Raw genomic sequence first — 21685 nt, forward strand, 5'->3', positions numbered from 1 at the left:
CAAACCTGATCAATTTTATATCTTGTAGATTCCACTTATCACGTTGCCACCAGATTTCATATATAAAAATACAAATGACTTCATGCCACAGTAATTAGTGTTCCAGTTCTACTGAGTCATGTCAGCTTAATGCTATAAGAAAGCCAACTTTGACAAATACACAAGAATAGGCATTACAAACCAAAACACACAAATGGAGCCAACAGGCGATTTGAACCAATCAAGGGATGCAACTCTGCACACCAGACGGTATTTAATAAGTATTTAATAGAGTGTTCATCAGCTATAGTCCGTCTTGTTCTGTACTCAAGTATTTTCCTGAAGAGGTGGCTTGTTGTTTCAATGAGCATTTCATTTACAGTGGCAAGTTAAGGCTGGACCAGACAATCCAGTGATTGAAAGATATGAAAGATCCATGCCATCAGGATGTGTCATCAACAAATGCACCAATCAATTTCACTCAATCCCACTTCATCACCTCTTAACACCAGTACAGGTTACTGAGAACCTTCTCTTAAGTTGGAACTTACAATGGGTCCTGGAAATATGAATTTCAAAAACATACTTCATTTTTCCTCAGACGGCCACCGTGAAAACTTTTAAGCACCATATGTTACTGTAGATACGGTGACCCCTAACTTAACCCTTAAAATCAAAATGGTAAGTTTTACACACAAGCTGAACCCTGCAAAGGGTTGCTAATCATCCAACTCTGACCACAGACAACAGGCAGTTACTGTCTGGATGTAAAACGAAAGTATGTTTGGTGAGAACACCATCCTTTCTAATTAACATTTTCTGACCCTTTATGTGGGAACTGTATTTGTTTAATTTTTAATATCCATAAAAACTTTCATGTACCGGTAGCTTATATTTTCAAACAATCACTCCTGGAACCTAGCAAACTATTTATACAGAAGACAGGCTATGGCTAACCTGACATAGAAGTTCTTCATATTCAGCTTGGCCAAATTTTCTTCTGACTCTGAAACAACAATGTAAACATTCTAAACACACACACATCAATCATGTTAAAATGAGCAGTATCTCTAACCTGTTTAGGGGGTTTATGGCTTTTTTCAGTAATGTAATTTCCAATGATTAATGATTAATGAACCACTTTGTGCTTATGAACACAACTGTTACCAAAGCTGAGAACAAAGTTTAATGCCTTGAGTTCAGAACTTAATGACACAGTATTGCTATGCTTTGTCCTTGGTTAAAAGATGACTTGAATTCCCAATAAACGCAATTTGTAATCTTCATAACCCAAGTTACATTTGTCATGTTTTGGTGTGTAGTTTACCAAGGGAGACAACTCCCTAATATCCAAAAGTGTTCATGTATTGTGACAGGTATCACCTGTACAACAGACCGCATACATGTTCTCAGGCACAAGCAGGCAGCCCAGTTACCTGAAGTCATCTTCTGTTCCCCTCCATCCATCTCTAGATTTGATAAGCCCATACCAGTCTGTGAGTCAAACCTACACATCAGAAATTAACACTACACTGAGCCACAACAAGAATACTACTACAAACATGTACATCAGAACAGCATGACACTCATTACATAGATAGGGCTGTTCTACAAATATGCATGACAGAAACAGAACACAGAGCCATAATACAAGTTCTTCCTCTCCCTCTCTCACACACAGTCACACAGTCACAGACACACAGACACAGACACAGAGAAAAAAAAGAAAGGTCTTCAATGCAGAGCAAGGGTGCATATGCATGCCAAAATATATGACATTAGAGAAAGAGCGAGGGTGTTTCTACAAACATACAGACAGGGATACAGGGCTTCAATGTCATTTCTTCAAATCTCCCAAAGAATGATCACTACAATAATTTCAGGCCTAAAAACACATCTACTTAGGGAAATTATGCCTTCTACAGTAATTACAAAAGCCAGCAATACATCCCAACTACAAATTTGGATTTTCTTTCATGGGCAAATAGTTTCTGATATGTACATACATCCTTGTCCAAATGAAACTTACAATGATTTTAGAAATTTACCTCAAAAGACAAACCATCAACACTGCTGAATACTAAGTCATGATTATTTAAAAGAAGATTCCATTGCACGTAAAATGCAAAATAAAATTAAATAAAATATACACAGAACTGTGAAAATCAGGCTTTCAGAATGTCTTAACTAAATACTGTAAGACACAGAAACATTACAGTGTGAAGATGTGTACATGCAATGTGAGAGAGAAAGATGTGTACATGCAATGTGAGAGAGAAAGAAGATGTGTACATGCAATGTGAGAAAGAAATGATGTGTACATGCATTGTGAGAGAGAAAGAAGATGTGTACATGCAATGTGAGAAAGAAGAAGCGTACACGCAATGTGAGAGAGAAAGAATATGTGTACATGCAATGGGAGAAAGATGTGTACATGCAATGTGAGAGAGAAAGAAGATGTACCAGCGTAGGTATTGAGAGTCCGCTGGCAGGAGGTCGCTACGGATACAGAAGACGTCTGCATCACGCTGTACATCCGACGATCCAGATGATGAGGTCTCTTGATCAATGCTGAATCCACTAGCTGAAATCATAAGTCATGTAAGAAACCCCTCGTCATACCAACAACATAAGTAGTACTTATAACTGAAAGCCATAACACTGGGGCAGTCGGCATGGGTAACACAAACATCATAGTTAGCACATGCAACATCACACACTGCAAGGCCATGCACTCTGTTACAACCAGTGTCAATATATGCTGCTTTTGTCTGTCTTCTGCTAAGACCACACTCAATAACTTTGCTGGGATTTTTGTATGTATGTTTGACCACTAACTGATGCTGTGAACAATCAAATAGGCCTTTGGATTGTGACAAAACACAAAATTATTCCAGTCAACTGGCCTGACTATTTGATAAAACAATCATAGCATGAGCTACAAGGACAAACATAGACTACTGGAGAGCAACTCTACAACAGATTCCTTGCAGCACAGCATACAGATACACAATCCTACTGTTTCAGTCAGAATCACTAAAACACAGCATGTAGATACACAATCCTACTGTTTCAGTCAGAATCACTAAAACACAGCATATAGATACATGATCCTACTGTTTCAGTCAGAATCACTTCAACGCAGGATATAGATACACCACAACACAAAATATAGACACACGATCCTACTGTTGAGTCAGAATCACCACAATGCAGAATATAGATACACGATCCTACTGTTTCAGTCAGAATCTTTAAAACACAGCATATAGATACATGATCCTACTGTTTCAGTCAGAATCACCACAACGCAGGATATAGATACACCACAACGCAAAATATAGACACACGATCCTACTGTTGAGTCAGAATCACCACAAGGCAGAATATAGATACACGATCCTACTGTTTCAGTCAGAATCTTTAAAACACAGCATATAGATACATGATCCTACTGTTTCAGTCGGAATCACCACAACGCAGGATATAGATACACCACAATGCAAAATATAGACACATGATCCTACTGTTGAGTCAGAATCACCAAAACGCAGAATATAGATACACGATCCTACTGTTTCAGTCGGAATCACCAAAACGCAAAATATAGATACACGATCCTACTGTTGAGTTAGAATCACTACAATGCAGGATATAGATACACGATCCTACTGTTTCAGTCAGAATCCTTAAAACACAGCATGTAGATACATGATCCTACTGTTTCAATCAGAATCACCACAATGCAGAATATAGATACACGATCCTACTGTTTCAGTCAGAATCACCACAAGGCAGAATATAGATACATGATCCTACTGTTTCAGTCGGAATCACCAAAACGCAGAATATAGACACATGATCCTACTGTTGAGTCAGAATCACTACAATGCAGGATATAGATACACGATCCTGCTGTTTCAGTCAGAATCCTTAAAACACAGCATATAGATACATGATCCTACTGTTTCAGTCAGAATCACCACAACGCAGGATATAGATACACCACAACGCAAAATATAGACACACGATCCTACTGTTGAGTCAGAATCGCCACAAGGCAGAATATAGATACACGATCCTACTGTTTCAGTCAGAATCACCACAAGGCAGAATATAGATACACGATCCTACTGTTTCAGTCAGAATCTTTAAAACACAGCATATAGATACATGATCCAACTGTTTCAGTCAGAATCACCACAACGCAGGATATAGATACACCACAACGCAAAATATAGACACACGATCCTACTGTTGAGTCAGAATCACAAGGCAGAATACAGATACACGATCCTACTGTTTCAGTCGGAATCACCACAACACAGCATATAGATACATGATCCTACTGTTTCAGTCGGAATCACCACAACACAGCATATAGATACATGATCCTACTGTTTCAGTCAGAATCACCACAATGCAGAATATAGATACACGATCCTACTGTTTCAGTCAGAATCACAAGGCAGAATATAGATACACGATCCTACTGTTTCAGTCGGAATCACCAAAACGCAGAATATAGATACACGATCCTACTGTTGAGTCAGAATCACCACAATGCAGAATATAGATACACGATCCTACTGTTTCAGTCGGAATCACCACAAGGCAGAATATAGATACACGATCCTACTGTTTCAGTCGGAATCACCACAACGCAGAATATAGACACACGATCCTACTGTTGAGTCAGAATCACTACAATGCAGGATATAGATACACGATCCTACTGTTTCAGTCAGAATCCTTAAAACACAGCATATAGATACATGATCCTACTGTTTCAGTCAGAATCACCACAACGCAGGATATAGATACACCACAACGCAAAATATAGACACACGATCCTACTGTTGAGTCAGAATCAGCACAAGGCAGAATATAGATACACGATCCTACTGTTTCAGTCGGAATCACCAAAACGCAGTATACAGACACACGATCCTACTGTTTCAGTCAGAATCCTTAAAACACAGCATATAGATACATGATCCTACTGTTTCAGTCAGAATCACCACAACGCAGGATATACATACACCACAACGCAAAATATAGACACACGATCCTACTGTTGAGTCAGAATCACCACAAGGCAGAATATAGATACACGATCCTACTGTTTCAGTCGGAATCACCACAAGGCAGAATATAGATACACGATCCTACTGTTTCAGTCAGAATCTTTAAAACACAGCATATAGATACATGATCCTACTGTTTCAGTCAGAATCACCACAACGCAGGATATAGATACACCACAACGCAAAATATAGACACACGATCCTACTGTTGAGTCAGAATCACCACAATGCAGAATACAGATACACGATCCTACTGTTTCAGTCGGAATCACCACAACGCAGCATATAGATACATGATCCTACTGTTTCAGTCAAAATCCCTAAAAAGCAGCATATACATATACAATCCTAGACTTTCAGTCTGGAAATATGCAAGGCAAACCTTCTAGCAGATAAGCCAAATTTTGAGAACAACCCCCCCCCCCCCCCCCCCCAAACAAAAAATAAAACAAAAACAAAAACACCAAAACAACAGAAGACGGGGGTCAGTTTATCCATGAGATACAATTTCATGCAGTATTGTCGGTGCCCTATCAGGACACTGATTTTATGGGTCAAGTTAGGGGGTCAGCTTATCTACAGTATCTACGGTAAGACAGGGTAATATGGTTAGCTCCACAATGCGCGCCAAGTGGATCTTCTTGTCATCTTTGGCTTATATATGTCTTGGTAATGTCTTGTTGAAAATAATCCTACAGTTTTCAGATATTTTCACCTCTGTAAGATACCTCATATCATTTACTCATGATTTCACAACCAAAACTAAACTCTTATGAAACCTTGATTGATTGTTTAATATATAGAACAAATTGATTGTTTAATATATAGAACAAATTGATTGTTTAATATATATAGAACAAAGTGATTGTTTAATATATAGAGCAAATTGATTGTTTAATATATAGAGCAAATTGATTGTTTAATGTTTAGTGAAATTCCCAGGACCAAATAAGTTTACTTCAGGGTTTTTTGTATGTTGTTAGACCAACCTTTAGTTTTCAAAATACATACACACACAGTATATGCAGTACCAAAACATATGCATCACTCACAAAACCAAATATCATTTTATTATTGGGTACACCTTCAGAATACTGGCTACCTACCAGCCATAATGTTTAGTGTCACGTCTCTCTAACCCAAACGCTAACCCCAAACCTCACCAAAAGTAAACTTGTATGCTCTCAGTTTCAAAGAAGGTATCAGTATTCTGTAGTGTTACCTAATATTGAGCAAAACATTTTATCTGTAACTTACTGCGAACCAGTCACCTTGGTTTTATGCAGCCACAATAATCTCCAGGGTATACATTCCAATAAATCTCCACTAGTACCCTGGATGCATCTTGGCCCAAGATGCCCAATAACTGTGTCACTCCTTTTGCTGGCTTTTTATCCAATGAAGTATCTATGCTGCGAAGTTGAGCACGGGTCCAATCACAAAGCATTTATCATTACTCATTTCCACTTCTTTTATCTAACCAATTAACCTTGGCGACAGAACTATGGCAGAATAACCCTGAAAGACTTGTTCTTGGGGAGTTCTTGTGTATATATTTTGAAGGTTTCTGACCTGTCAATTTGTCTGTATGATTTTTTTTAAGGATATTAATCGAATATATTCCAAATTATACATAAATATTTAGCTACAGAAATTTATCTGCATTATATCAATCTCAGCAAACCAGAAAGGGACAAGCATGCAATATCTGTTTATGTAGATGAAGAGATATGAAATGAAGCTGTGGCAATGACAAGCGTAAGGAAGGTGTACTGGTTGTGAAAGTGCTGGAACATGGAGACATCAGATGATGAGATGGGGTAAACGAAAAAAAATGGGTCTGGAACTGATAGTGAGAGCTGATATGGGATGGCTTCAGGAACATGACAGTGTGACTCAGTGATTGTTAGGTTCTATGAGGACTTCCAGTTCATGATGGCACTGTGATGTTGAGAACATGCTGACAACCAAACATCATAATCAGTGCAACATTTGAATTTGAACTCACAAGCAGCAGAACCTGGCACAACTAAGGGCTGCAACTCTGCACATCAAATGTTGGTGCTCTAAATGACTGTTAATGCATTGCCCATGTGATGGTGTTTGTATCATGCAGGGACTAGTATCTAGTTGTCATTTTATGTCAAAAAATATATTCTGAATTAAGACAAGACTCCCTTTGATGACTTCACCTTTAACATACCCTACACTAGAATAGAGTTAGCTCCCTTAGAATGGTGATACAATCGCCTGTTTTCACACAGTGCATCTGGGTCTTTTTGCAATTATTGGTAGAATACTTAAAACAGTTTATATATGGCTGATTGGAACTCCAGCAATAGTCTGATATGATATCCTGAAAGTTATATCTCGTAGATAATGAATGAGTCCACCCATGACTTGTCGGTACCATGCCATACCTTATAAGATCCAGGGACCTGTTCCACAATGATATTGTTGACTGTCATCTATGCTACCATGTACGAGGTAAAATAGCTATGAGAAAAATTACAAGATCTTGGGCTTACGAAAGCCTTGTGAAACAGGGCCTAGGGACTTCCATGAAACAGTCCTATCAATATGAGTAATACCAAATCTAATACCTGGGTATTGGTTGTACTCCAAGGTGTCCAGTAATGACAACTGCATGTGAAACCTATTTGTTCTGATCAGCAATGGCTAATGGTTTCTCCAAGGTGGTCGAAGATTACAATGCCTATTTTCTATCCTATTATGGTCCCTACAAGATGATGTTATCTGTCTCCCTCCCAGAACAGCCACACCACTCTCAGACATTGAAGCATAACAGATACATTCATGTTGAACTTAAACAACAACATAAGAAAATGTAACTTTCATTTTTATTGCCATATCAAGATTTCTGAGAATGCACATCCTGATATGAGAAGAAAGAGGTGGTGATATATAGAGTTTTAATGAGTATTATTCCTGTTAGTTGTGTACGTCTATATCACCAAGTAATTAGACAGTGAAAACTCAAACACGTGACCATCACGTTCTGGATGATGTCAACCTAATCCTTCATCATGGGCCCATGGTGAACTGTATTGATGTATCTGCCAAAGGAATATACTAAGCTGAGTTAACACAGCATTTAGCAACATTCCTGCATTATCATTTCAGGGGAAACTAGAAACAGGCATTTGGTGTGACATGGCATACAAATGCTTTAGCCACTATGCTCCATCTTAGGACCTCTGTAAATCAGTGTCACATGGACGAAGTGACTGCACTGAACTACTGTCATGGTAACTGTTATACTTACTTTTACAGGAATTAAATGCAGACGTGACTATTTATGCAATATATTAGCACCTCCTCTCCCCAACAATCACAAGAAGCAACAATGTACAAGTCAAAGCAACATCACACCAAAACTAAGTGGTTTGAAATGCAAGCAGCTCACACTGACAACACAGGCTGCATGCAAGTCCAGGTAATCAAGAGCTATAATTAATCATATAGTTTACGATATAAATTTATAGAGGAACTATATACATCTAATTATGAACAGAGTATGGCAGGCTGTCAGTAGAATCGATCTTTTCACCAAATGGTATGTAAATCATGGTAGAAATAAGTCAAACTATTTAAAGTGATTAAGTACTGTTTAACAATAATTCAGCCATATCACAGTACACACCAAAGAAATGGAAACAGTTACTGACAGACGGCCAGGAATGAGTGCTATGCACGTCATGACAAGCATACCAGACAACCACAAAAGTAGTTAATATACATCTCTCCTTCATGATTTGTTAATTTATATGCAATATCTACCTTTTAAGGTTTTAAAGCATAATATTTGCAGGTTTGATTAAAAATGAGTATTTTATGTAATTCATATCACAAATGCATATCACAAAACATATTGAGAAACCGATAATCCAGTACAATCTAATAAATGCCAAATACAGATGCACCTCTCCATAAACAATACACAAGCATTCTATAATGCTTTGATTAGTTGTATTAATAACATGGAGATATTGATGTTCTTGAGTCAGGTACTGTTAGTATGCAGTGGAGATATTCACATTCATGGTGCATGCACATGCTGTCGGAAACTAAGGCCTAAGAGACATTGTGTACACATGCATAAGACAAGCCCACTTCAGTGTCCTCTAGTCCAAGGCATGAAAATCTCGCCTAATCCACTCCATTATACAATACCACTTTGATTATCTTCATCATGAGAATCATAATCATCATCACTCCGACATGTTGGATCGCTGTCATCATCAGCAGCAGGATGTTGGTTGATGAAAACTTTTTTCATTGATGCAGAGATATTAACAACCATGGAGTCACTGTGACTTTTCATTCTGGGTTTTCGGGCAATTGGGGGCCTTAATCCCTTCGTTGTAGGACCGCGTTCACAGGATGGTCTAGTTACAGGGTTTCGCACACTGAAAGTCTGCTGACACGTCTGGGTATCATTGGACTGGTCATCGTCCCCTTTCTTGAATGTGGCTGGCAAAGTCATAACTCCAGGTTGTCGTGGGTGTGGTTGCGAGGCTCCCTCCTGTATTGCCGATGAATCTGTGTCTGATAACACAGAGAAAATGGACATTCTGAGAAGGAATCTCACTGAAATTGTTTTAGTCGGCATGATGTGTCTAGACTTTCTTCAATGGAGCGGTTTAGGCAATTACAATTTCTTTTTCAGGTACATGACAAAATGCAGCATCTGCTGAAAAACTGTAAGTATTTACAAGGATCACATAAGTGATATATGCTGTGTTTACTTGATGGGATCATATAGGTGATATATGATGTGTTTACTTGATGGGATCACATAAGTGATATGCTGTGTTTACTTGATGGGACCACATAAGTGATATATGCTGTGTTTACTTGATGGGATCACATAGGTGATATATGATGTGTTTACTTGATGGGATTACATAAGTGATATATGCTGTGTTTACTTGATGAGATCACATAAGTGATATATGCTGTGTTTACTTGATGGGATCACATAGGTGATATATGCTGTGTTTACTTGATGGGATCATATAGGTGATATATGATGTGTTTACTTGATGGGATCACATAAGTGATATGCTGTGTTTACTTGATGGGACCACATAAGTGATATATGCTGTGTTTACTTGATGGGATCACATAGGTGATATATGATGTGTTTACTTGATGGGATCACATAAGTGATATATGCTGTGTTTACTTGATGAGATCACATAAGTGATATATGCTGTGTTTACTTGATGGGATCACATAAGTGATATATGCTGTGTTTACTTGATGGGATCATATAGGTGATATATGATGTGTTTACTTGATGGGATCACATAAGTGATATGCTGTGTTTACTTGATGGGATCACATAAGTGATATATGCTGTGTTTACTTGATGGGATCACATAGGTGATATATGCTGTGTTTACTTGATGGGATCACATAAGTGATATATGCTGTGTTTACTTGATGGGATCACATAGGTGATATATGATGTGTTTACTTGATGGGATCACATAGGTGATATATGCTGTGTTTACTTGATGGGATCACATAAGTGATATATGCTGTGTTTACTTGATGAGATCACATAAGTGATATATGCTGTGTTTACTTGATGGGATCACATAGGTGATATATGCTGTGTTTACTTGATGGGATCACATAGGTGATATATGCTGTGTTTACTTGATGGGATCACATAAGTGATATATGCTGTGTTTACTTGATGAAATCACATAAGTGATATATGCTGTGTTTACGTGATGGGATCACATAAGTGATATATGATGTGTTTACTTGATGGGATCACATAAGTGATATATGCTGTGTTTACTTGGTGGGATTACATAAAACACTGTATGTTGTGTTTACTGAAGATGCATAAATTTCATATGTTGTGTTTACTTGTAACAATCACAGAAACTGTAGCTTGTGTTTACACGAAGGGATCACATAAATTCTTTTTATGTTGCATTTACTGATCACATGAATTGCAGGATGGTGTGTTTATTTGATGGGATCTGATACACATTTGTTCGGTTAAGAGGGTTAGTATCTTCACTAAAATGTTGCATTCACTGCATTAAAGACGATAACTATCTGTTGTTTAAAGTATTGTTAATTGTGTTTACATAAAGGAACCACATATATTGTTGAATGTTGTGTTTATTTAAACCCTTTATGTTGTGTTTACTGGTGGGGATGACATGATTACTGGCAAGGATCACACATACACAGTATATTAGGAACATTAGATTGTGCTTTCTGGCAGTGACCACGGAAACTGAAGAATGTCTTTTGCATGTATCTTGGTACAATGTTATGTGTTTCAGTGTGGCTGTATGCAAATTAGATCTTGCATCTCCAGTGGTTCATCATTATGAATAATTAAGCTACAAAACTGCTGTGTATCATGGGTGCAATGATCCACTGCATACTGTGACACAACACTGTTATACAGCCATAATCACATGTTGTGATTTCTATTAAGTTATCATATCCATATTATGGATATTATAATATTCGATGCACTTCGTTATCTGAATATATTTCAAGGCAGGCATTTAGTTTCAAAATGATTTTATGTATTGAGTTTATGTCCATTTCTGACACTTATGCTGAGACTTCAGACTACAAGAAGCAGCAAACGTATGAAGCAAGGGAGATAGGGTCAGCACAGGAAACAGCTAGCCATTGATTAGAATGTCAGGAATCTACAGTAGTATAACACTTCCTCATAAGTATTTAACTTGCATGAGTTTCAAATCTGAGTTCATCATTATAATATTTTATGGTTTGATCAAAGCAACATTGAATATGTGCATAATACAACCAGCAATTGCGTGTTAACTTGTGCCATTAGCTCTGGAAATGAAACATTTTTCAAATGTATCACAAACTGATTCAAGTTGCAGCACCACTACATCTGAAATCAAGACATACTCTACCAACACATTTAATAAATCAAAACATCCATTTAACAAAGAAAAAAATCACTAAGATATGGTACATCACTGTACTGCCATGTTTGTCCGAAATCATAACTGCTATTGTGTGAGTCAGTAAATAAAATGCCATTGCTTCTTGCTGTAAGTTATTATTATCCTCAGTGATTCAGTCAGTGTCAATATGACAGCCAGTTTGCAACATCCACGTGGGTGTCACCATTTCCTAAATTGTGGTTTACAGCTGGGAACTGGGACAGACAAGTCCAGCAGGACCAAAAAGTAGTTGATAAAATCCATGTACAACAAGATGCCAAGCATAGAGATATGAGTCAATAACGGGACTCTGGTGCATCCTGTGTATGGGACAGAACTGGCTGGTGAGATAGGCTATCAATTTCCGAGAGTGTACTTTATATCCTTGTCAGTGCCCTCTGCACATTGGAAAGTTAACACAATGGCTCTGTTCACAGACTGAGGTTTGATGAGTCAGAGAACAAGGAACAGTCAGGAATTGTGAAGTCAAGCAGGTTGTTCTGGTGGTGACCCTCTAACAATTGCAGTAACAAGCTATGAAGTCTGAAACATATCTGTGAGTCTAGTGAGGGAGTATGAAAGTGATGGTGGCATGGGGTTTAATGTCATACTTAAGAATATTTTGATTATTTGACAACGTGCATTTATGTAACTCTGAGCTGAAAAGTCCTTGTTTTGCATATTAATGCAAGGCAAGGCAGGCACGAACAAGTACCATGTTTAAACATATTTTGGTATGATGTGGCCGGGGATCGAACCCATGACCTTCCACTCTCCAGGCAGACACTGTAACTGAGTGAAATTGAGCACTGTTTAAGGACCACTATGGCAGAAAGCACTGGAAACAGTTTTCACTTAGTCTTGCAGGGAACAAACTCGGTCCACTGTTGAGACTAGCCAACACTTTCCCCACCAGGCCACCTGACTGTGAAAAGGCTATAGTCAGTCTGCTGCTTTGACAACAAAGACTTTGGGTGTGAACACTGGCTGGCTGGAATGTTATTGAGAGAGAAGTGTGATGCCATTACGTCAACAAACAAATTGGCACAGATATTGGAAATGTTTAACACCAGATCTTTCAACACCTTATAAGGTGCTATTATGAGAAATGTCGAATTAAAGAACCTATTTGAGTATTTGTATAAAAAGTAGGAAAGTCATGGATGTCATCTACTCTGTGTTCTGTACATTAAACAAGATGACATCTATAAATTCTTTCCTTCACTGGAACTATTTGTATTCAGATGTTGCTTTGCAACACCTACTCACCAATCCATTGTCCTGCTGATCACATCTGATTTGTCACATGGTAGATAGATAAAACTGGAGGTCCAGCAATACAGAAGGCCATGTTATGCCCCTGTCCGTTAACTGGAGGTCCAGCAATACAGAAGGCCATGTTATACCCCTGTCCGTTAACTGGAGGTCCAGCAATACAGAAGGCCATGTTATGCACCTGTCCGTTAACTGGAGGTCCAGCAATACAGAAGGTTGTGTTATGCACCTGTCCGTTAACTGGAGGTCCAGCAATACAGAAGGTTGTGTTATACCCCTGTCCGTTAACTGGAGGTCCAGCAATACAGAAGGCCATGTTATGCACCTGTCCGTTAACTGGAGGTCCAGCAATACAGAAGGTTGTGTTATGCACCTGTCCGTTAACTGGAGGTCCAGCAATACAGAAGGTTGTGTTATGCACCTGTCCGTTAACTGGAGGTCCAGCAATACAGAAGGTTGTGTTATGCCCCTGTCCGTTAACTGGAGGTCCAGCAATACAGAAGGCCATGTTATGCCCCTGTCCATTAACTGGAGGTCCAGCAATACAGAAGGCCATGTTATACCCGTGTCCGTTAACTGGAAGTCCAACAATACAGAAGGCCATGTTATGCACCTGTCCATTAACTGGAGGCCCAGCAATACAGAAGGCCATGTTATGCACCTGTCCATTAACTGGAGGTCCAACAATAGAGAGGGCCATGTTCTACACCTGTCCACTAAACTAGGGTTTCAACAATACAAAAGGCCGTGTTATATACCTGTCCATAAACAAGGAATCTACAATACAGAAAGCCATGTTATGCACCTGTCCTTAAACTAGGGATCCAACAATACAGAAGGCCATGTTATACACCTGTCCATTAACTGGAGGTCCAACAATACAGAAGGCTGTGTTATGCACCTGTCCATTAACAGGAGGTCCAACAATACAGAAGGCCATATTATGCACCTGTCCATTAACTGGATGTCCAACAATACAGAAGGCTGTGTTATGCACCTGTCCATTAACTGGAGGTCCAACAATACAGAGGGCTGTGTTATGCACCTGTCCATTAACTGGAGGTCCAACATTACAGAAGGCTGTGTTATGAACCTGTCTATTAACAGGAGGTCCAACAATACAGAGGGCTATGTTATGCAACTGTCCATTGACTGGAGGTCCAACAATACAGAAGGCCATGTTCTACATCTGTCCATAAACTAGGGGTTCAACGATACAGAAAGCCATGTTGTGCGCCTGTCCTTAAACTAGGGATTCAACAATGCAGAAGACCATGTTATATACCTATCTCTACACTAGATGCCCCAAAATACAGAAGGTTGTGTTATACACCTACCCATAAACCAAGGGTTCAACAGTACAGAAGGCCATGTTATACACTTATCTAGAAACCAAGGGGTTCAACAATACAGAAGGCCAGGTTAGATACCTGTCCATAAGCTAGAGGTCTAACAATACAGAAGGCCGTGTTATACACCTGCCCATAAACTAGGGGTCCACCAGTACAGAAGGCCATGTTATACACCTGTCCCTAAACTATTGATTCAACAATACAAAAGGCCATGTTATATACCTGTCCATAAACGGAGGATCCAACAATATTGAAGGCCATGTTATACACCTGTCCATAAATGTAGGCTCCAACAATGCAGAGGGCCATGTTATACACCTGTCCATAAACTAGAGCTCCAACAATGCAGAAGGCCATGTTATACACCTGTCCATAAACTAGAGCTCCAACAAAACAGAAGGCTGTGTTATACACCTGTCCATAAACTAGAGCTCCAACAAAAGAGAAGGCTGTGTTATACACCTGTCCATTAACTAGAGCTCCAACAAAACAGAAGACTGTGTTATACACCTGTCCATTCACTAGAGCTCCAATAAAACAGAAGGCTGTGTTATACACCTGTCCATTAACTAGAGCTCCAACAATACAGAAGGCTGTGTTATACACATGTCCATTAACTAGGGGTTCAGCAGTACAGAATGCCATGTTATGCACCTCACCATAAACTAGGGGTTAATGGTACAGAATTATTTGTAGTGGTGTGCTATCAGCATAAAGAACAAGAGTCATCAGAAGATGACTATCCCGGCCCCCAAATATTTGAAAGGACAAATCATCTGACAGTTACTTGATGGTTTTTTAGACTAAGTTTGAACCGTTTCCATGGAAATCATGAAAAATATAAATGTCATACATCAGTAAACAGCAAATGGCACCGTTTCAAGATCTGTCCCATATATCTGCCAAGATCTGTTGAAGGATATGAAATGTTTTTTAAGTTGTGCTCCCGAAATGAAGCTCCATCCCTTTTGAGACTTGGTCCGAATTGTTTCCATGGAAAATGGGAAAATGATAAATCACAAAAACCTGTAAATAGCAAAAGGCACCACTTTAGATTCTGAGTGCAGAAAAATATTGAACAGTTTTTGAGTTATGCCCCACAAATGAAACCAACCCCACCACAAGACTAAGACCAAAACCTCCCATGGAAAAACAAAAAAAATATATGCCCCAAATCTGTAAACCGCAAAAGGCATAACCAGAGGTTCAGATTCTTATATCTACCAGTTTTGGTCCAAAAATATTGAATGTTTTTGAGTTATGCTCCAAAAACAAAAATACGGATGGACAGATGGACGGACAGACAGACGGGGCGTTGACTATATTCCTCCCCGACCTGCACTAAATGCCGGGGGAGGGATGGAAATGGTTATCTTCCTTGGGCTTTTGACAATCACAAAGAATCACAACCGGCTGATGAAAAGAAACACACCATAACTTTGACTGTGAGTGAAATTAACATAAAATTACCACATCATAGTGTATTTTTTGGTGATATCAGCCTTCAGAAATAAACACCACTTCACAGCCTGAGTTTGTCATGTTCTCTCATGAACAACTATTAATTCACACTGTAGTATCTGACAAGTGAAATCATTTACTTTTCTAAGTTCATTACGCAACAACTTGTGTTGTGAACTTGCATTCATTATATACATTATCAAAATGGATGATACTGGTTTAACTCGAAGTAAGTTACCTTGAAGTAAGGGATTATGCTTGTGGTTCTACACAACATATCAAAGTATGGGATTATGCTTGTGAGTCTACACATCCTATCAAACTAAGGGATTACACTTGTCAGTCTACACCACACATGAATTAAAGCAAGGGATTCAGCTTGTGAGTTTACACCACGTAACAAAGCAAGGGATTATGCTTGTGAGTCTACACCACATATCAAAGTATGGGATTATGCTTGAGAGTCTACACCACATGTCAAAGTAATGGATGATGCTTGTGGGTCTAACACAACATATCAAAGTATGGTATTATGCTTGTGGGTCTACAGCACATAACAAAGTATGGGATTATGCTTGAGAGTCTACACCACATGTCAAAGTAATGGATTATGCTTGAGAGTCTAACACAGCATATCAAAGTATGGGATTATGCTTGAGTCTACACCACATAACAAAGTAAGGGATTATGCTTGAGAGTCTACACCACATGTCAAAGTAATGGATGATGCTTGTGGGTCTAACACAACATATCAAAGTATGGGATTATGCTTGAGAGTCTACACCACATGTCAAAGTAATGGATGATGCTTGTGGGTCTAACACAGCATATCAAAGTATGGGATTATGCTTGAGAGTCTACACCACATGTCAAAGTAATGGATGATGCTTGTGGGTCTAACACAACATATCAAAGTATGGGATTATGCTTGAGAGTCTACACCACATGTCAAAGTAATGGATGATGCTTGTGGGTCTAACACAGCATATCAAAGTATGGGATTATGCTTGTGGGTCTACACCACATGTCAAAGTAATGGATGATGCTTGTGGGTCTAACACAGCATATCAAAGTATGGGATTATGCTTGTGAGTCTACACCACATATCAAAGTATGGGATTATGCTTGTGGGTCTACACCACATGTCAAAGTAATGGATGATGCTTGTGGGTCTAACACAACATATCAAAGTATGGGATTATGCTTGTGGGTCTACACCACACATCAAAGTAACTGATTACGCTTGTGGGTCTACACCACACATCAAAGTAAGAGATTATGCTTGAGAGTCTACACAACGTATCAAAGTAAGGGATCATGCTTGTGAGTCTACATCACATAACAAAGTATGGGGTTATGCTTGTGAGTCTACACCACACATCTAAGTAAGGGATTATGCTTGAGAGTCTACACAACGTATCAAAGTAAAGGACTATGTTTGTGAGGCTACAACAGATCTGAGAGTCAGAGACTATGCTTGTGAGGCTACAACAGATCTGAGAGTCAGGGACTGTTCTTGTGAGGCTACACCAGATCTGAGAGTCAGGGACTATGCTTGTGAGGCTACAACAGATCTGAGAGTCAGAGACTATGTTTGTGAGGCTACAACAGATGTGAGACTCAGGGACTGTGCTTGTGAGGCTACAGCAGATCTGAAAGTCAGAGACTATGCTTGTGAGGCCACAACAGAACTGAGAGTCAGGGACTGTGCTTATGAGGCTACAACAGATCTGAGAGTCAGAGGCTATGCTTGTGAGGCTAAAGGGACAGAAACTGTGACTGCATAATGTACATCCACGAACCATACCTTCTCGTGTGGTCTTTAGAAGGGGCAGTGGAGAACGAACAGACACTGGGGACAGTCTCTGCAAAACAGACATACTTTCGTAATTGCCTCCTGTTCTTACAAGAGGGATTGCAGATCTATGAAATGTGTTTAAGTAACAAGTCACACTGGAAAACAGACTTCTCATTAGTGCATACAAATTTAAATATGAAACGCCTTTTTCACAACAACATCTTTAATGCTTGTGTAACATTTCATGTCAATAGATCTTCTAATTGCCTACCAAGGGCTTCAATAAAAATTCAATAATTGATACATTTGCAAAATGTATTATGGAATGAAAGAAGTTTTACATTTTCACAATAAATAGAAACATCATGTTCACAAAATGGACTGAACAGTAAATTTTGATAAAATGTAGCCTGGTAACTTACTTGGCGAATTGGGCTTATGGGTCTGAGAGTTAATGTGTTAACATCACCATCTACAGCTTCCTGTAACACATAAACACATTTTCACTGAAATATCACTGGATGTCATGAGTATCTAGTCATATCAAGGTTAATGTCTAGTTATTTTAAAGATAACAGCTAGCCATATGAGCATATCAAATCCTATAAGGTGGAAAAATCTAAGTATATAAAGAGAAATATTAAGGATAATATCAGTGATGACTATTCCATGATACCAAGGTCAATATCTAGGCATGTCAAGGTGAATATGTAGTGAAGTAATGGAACCCAGTCATCTCAAGGTGAGTTTTGATTTTATGTGCTTAATCATTACAGACTCAAACTGGAAAGCTTCAACAGAAACATATTTCAGTCCATATGAATATAATTCTGCTTATCTTTAGCTTGTCCTTAATTATTTTATTCAGTCACAATAGCTGCATAAATTAGATTCAGTTTCCAAGTTACCTCTGGTTTAGAACGACAATCACTTCGTATACGTTCATAGTTTTGCCGTAATCTGTCATATTTCTGTTCAAGGTTGTGTTTGGCCACGAATAATCTCTGTTTCTGATCAGAAATGTCCCAGCACTTCTGCTGAACCAGTATCTTCTCCTCCTCAGCCTGTGAATGGAGAACTGCTTGTGAGATGGGTGAGTCATGCCTTCTTGGTACTCAGGTCAGGTCACATGCAGTTCCAAAACTTGAGGAGAAATCTTAGATGTGGCAAGGAATTTGGCCCTTGCCCATACAACTGATGAGATTGTCACATCATTATGAAAAATCCAGTTTTTTTCCGTTGCTTTGAATATTCAGTGTTATTAAACCATACAAATGGATTCATGATCACATTTTACCTATTTCTAACTACATCCCACAATCTCTCCCAGTTTACCTAGCTACCAGTTCATTTTTATGACAGACATTCATTTATTTGTTGTATATGTAGACTATTAACAGCTGATATTTATTAAAGGATGGACAGTATACAACAACTCAACAAGCACTGTGGTCAACCGATCCACCATTCACACTCAGCAGGCATTGTATCCAACCAATCCACAAGTCACTGTTCATATTTATATATAGCACACAACAAATATTCACGCTCAGCAGGCATTGTGGCCAACCGATCCACTATTCACACTCAGCAGGCATTGTATCCAACCAATCCACAAGTCACTGTTCATATTTGTATATAGCATACAACAACTATTCACACTCAGCAGGCATTGTGGCCAACCGATCCACTATTCACACTCAGCAGGTATTGTATCCAACCAATCCACAAGTCACTGTTCATATTTATATATAGCACACAACAAATATTCACGCTCAGCAGGCATTGTGGCCAACCGATCCACTATTCACACTCAGCAGGCATTGTATCCAACCAATCCACAAGTCACTGTTCATATTTATATATAGCATACAACAACTATTCACACTCAGCAGGTATTGTATCCAACCAATCCACAAGTCACTGTTCATATTTATATATAGCACACAACAAATATTCACACTCAGCAGGCATTGTGGCCAACCGATCCACAACTCACTGCTTACATTTATATATAGCATACAACAACTACTCACAATCAGCAGGCATCGTGGCCAACCAATCCACAAGTCACTGTTCATATTTATATATAGCACACAACAACTATTCACACTCAGCAGGCATTGTGACCAACCAATCCACAAGTCACTGCTTATATTTATATATAGCACACAACAACTATTCACACTCAGCAGGCATTGTGGCCAACCGATCCACTATTCACACTCAGCAGGCATTGTATCCAACCAATCCACAAGTCACTGTTCATATTTATATATAGCATACAACAACTATTCACACTCAGCAGGCATTGTGGCCAACCGATCCACTATTCACACTCAGCAGGTATTGTATCCAACCAATCCACAAGTCACTGTTCATATTTATATATAGCATACAACAACTATTCACACTCAGCAGGCATTGTGGCCAACCGATCCACTATTCACACTCAGCAGGCATTGTATCCAACCAATCCACAAGTCACTGTTCATATTTATATATAGCATACAACAACTATTCACACTCAGCAGGCATTGTGGCCAACCGATCCACTATTCACACTCAGCAGGTATTGTATCCAACCAATCCACAAGTCACTGTTCATATTTATATATAACATACAACAACTATTCACACTCAGCAGGCATTGTGGCCAACCGATCCACTATTCACACTCAGCAGGCATTGTATCCAACCAATCCACAAGTCACTGTTCATATTTATATATAGCATACAACAACTATTCACACTCAGCAGGCATTGTGGCCAACCGATCCACTATTCACACTCAGCAGGCATTGTATCCAACCAATCCACAAGTCACTGTTCATATTTATATATAGCATACAACAACTATTCACACTCAGCAGGCATTGTATCCAACCAATCCACAAGTCACTGTTCATATTTATATATAGCATACAACAACTATTCACACTCAGCAGGCATTGTGGCCAACCGATCCACTATTCACACTCAGCAGGCATTGTGACCAACCAATCCACAAGTCACTGCTTATATTTATATATAGCACACAACAACTATTCACACTCAGCAGGCATTGTGGCCAACCAATCCACAAGTCACTGCTTATATTTATATATAGCACACAACAACTATTCACACTCAGCAGGCATTGTGGCCAACCAATCCACAAGTCACTGCTTATATTTATATATAGCACACAACAACTATTCACACTCAGCAGGCATTGTGGCCAACCAATCCACTATTCACACTCAGCAGGCATTGTATCCAACCAATCCACAAGTCACTGTTCATATTTATATATAGCATACAACAACTATTCACACTCAGCAGGCATTGTGGCCAACCGATCCACTATTCACACTCAGCAGGCATTGTATCCAACCAATCCACAAGTCACTGTTCATATTTATATATAGCATACAACAACTATTCACACTCAGCAGGCATTGTATCCAACCAATCCACAAGTCACTGTTCATATTTATATATAGCATACAACAACTATTCACACTCAGCAGGCATTGTGGCCAACCGATCCACTATTCACACTCAGCAGGCATTGTATCCAACCAATCCACAAGTCACTGTTCATATTTATATATAGCATACAACAACTATTCACACTCAGCAGGCATTGTATCCAACCAATCCACAAGTCACTGTTCATATTTATATATAGCATACAACAACTATTCACACTCAGCAGGCATTGTGGCCAACCGATCCACTATTCACACTCAGCAGGCATTGTGACCA

At 38.9% G+C, this 21685-nt stretch overlaps 1 protein-coding gene across 2 annotated transcripts in view; it reads right to left on the reverse strand.

Moving 5' to 3' along the window:
• Positions 1 to 21685, reverse strand: part of LOC137285175 (caspase recruitment domain-containing protein 11-like) — a 91737-nt gene that overhangs the window by 14025 nt on the left and 56027 nt on the right. Inside the window, exons 10-16 of one of the 2 annotated variants that reach the window (XM_067817413.1) lie at positions 18844 to 18999; positions 18358 to 18417; positions 17945 to 18002; positions 9261 to 9635; positions 2443 to 2563; positions 1416 to 1486; positions 937 to 985 (exon numbers count right to left, since the gene is read on the reverse strand). In XM_067817413.1, coding sequence (XP_067673514.1) covers positions 937 to 985; positions 1416 to 1486; positions 2443 to 2563; positions 9261 to 9635; positions 17945 to 18002; positions 18358 to 18417; positions 18844 to 18999 — 890 coding nt within the window. The remainder of the gene's footprint in view (positions 1 to 936; positions 986 to 1415; positions 1487 to 2442; positions 2564 to 9260; positions 9636 to 17944; positions 18003 to 18357; positions 18418 to 18843; positions 19000 to 21685) is intronic. The other variant, XM_067817414.1, reaches the window with a different exon arrangement.

Source organism: Haliotis asinina, chromosome 5 (genome assembly GCF_037392515.1).
Source record: "Haliotis asinina isolate JCU_RB_2024 chromosome 5, JCU_Hal_asi_v2, whole genome shotgun sequence".
Lineage (NCBI taxonomy): Eukaryota > Metazoa > Mollusca > Gastropoda > Lepetellida > Haliotidae > Haliotis > Haliotis asinina.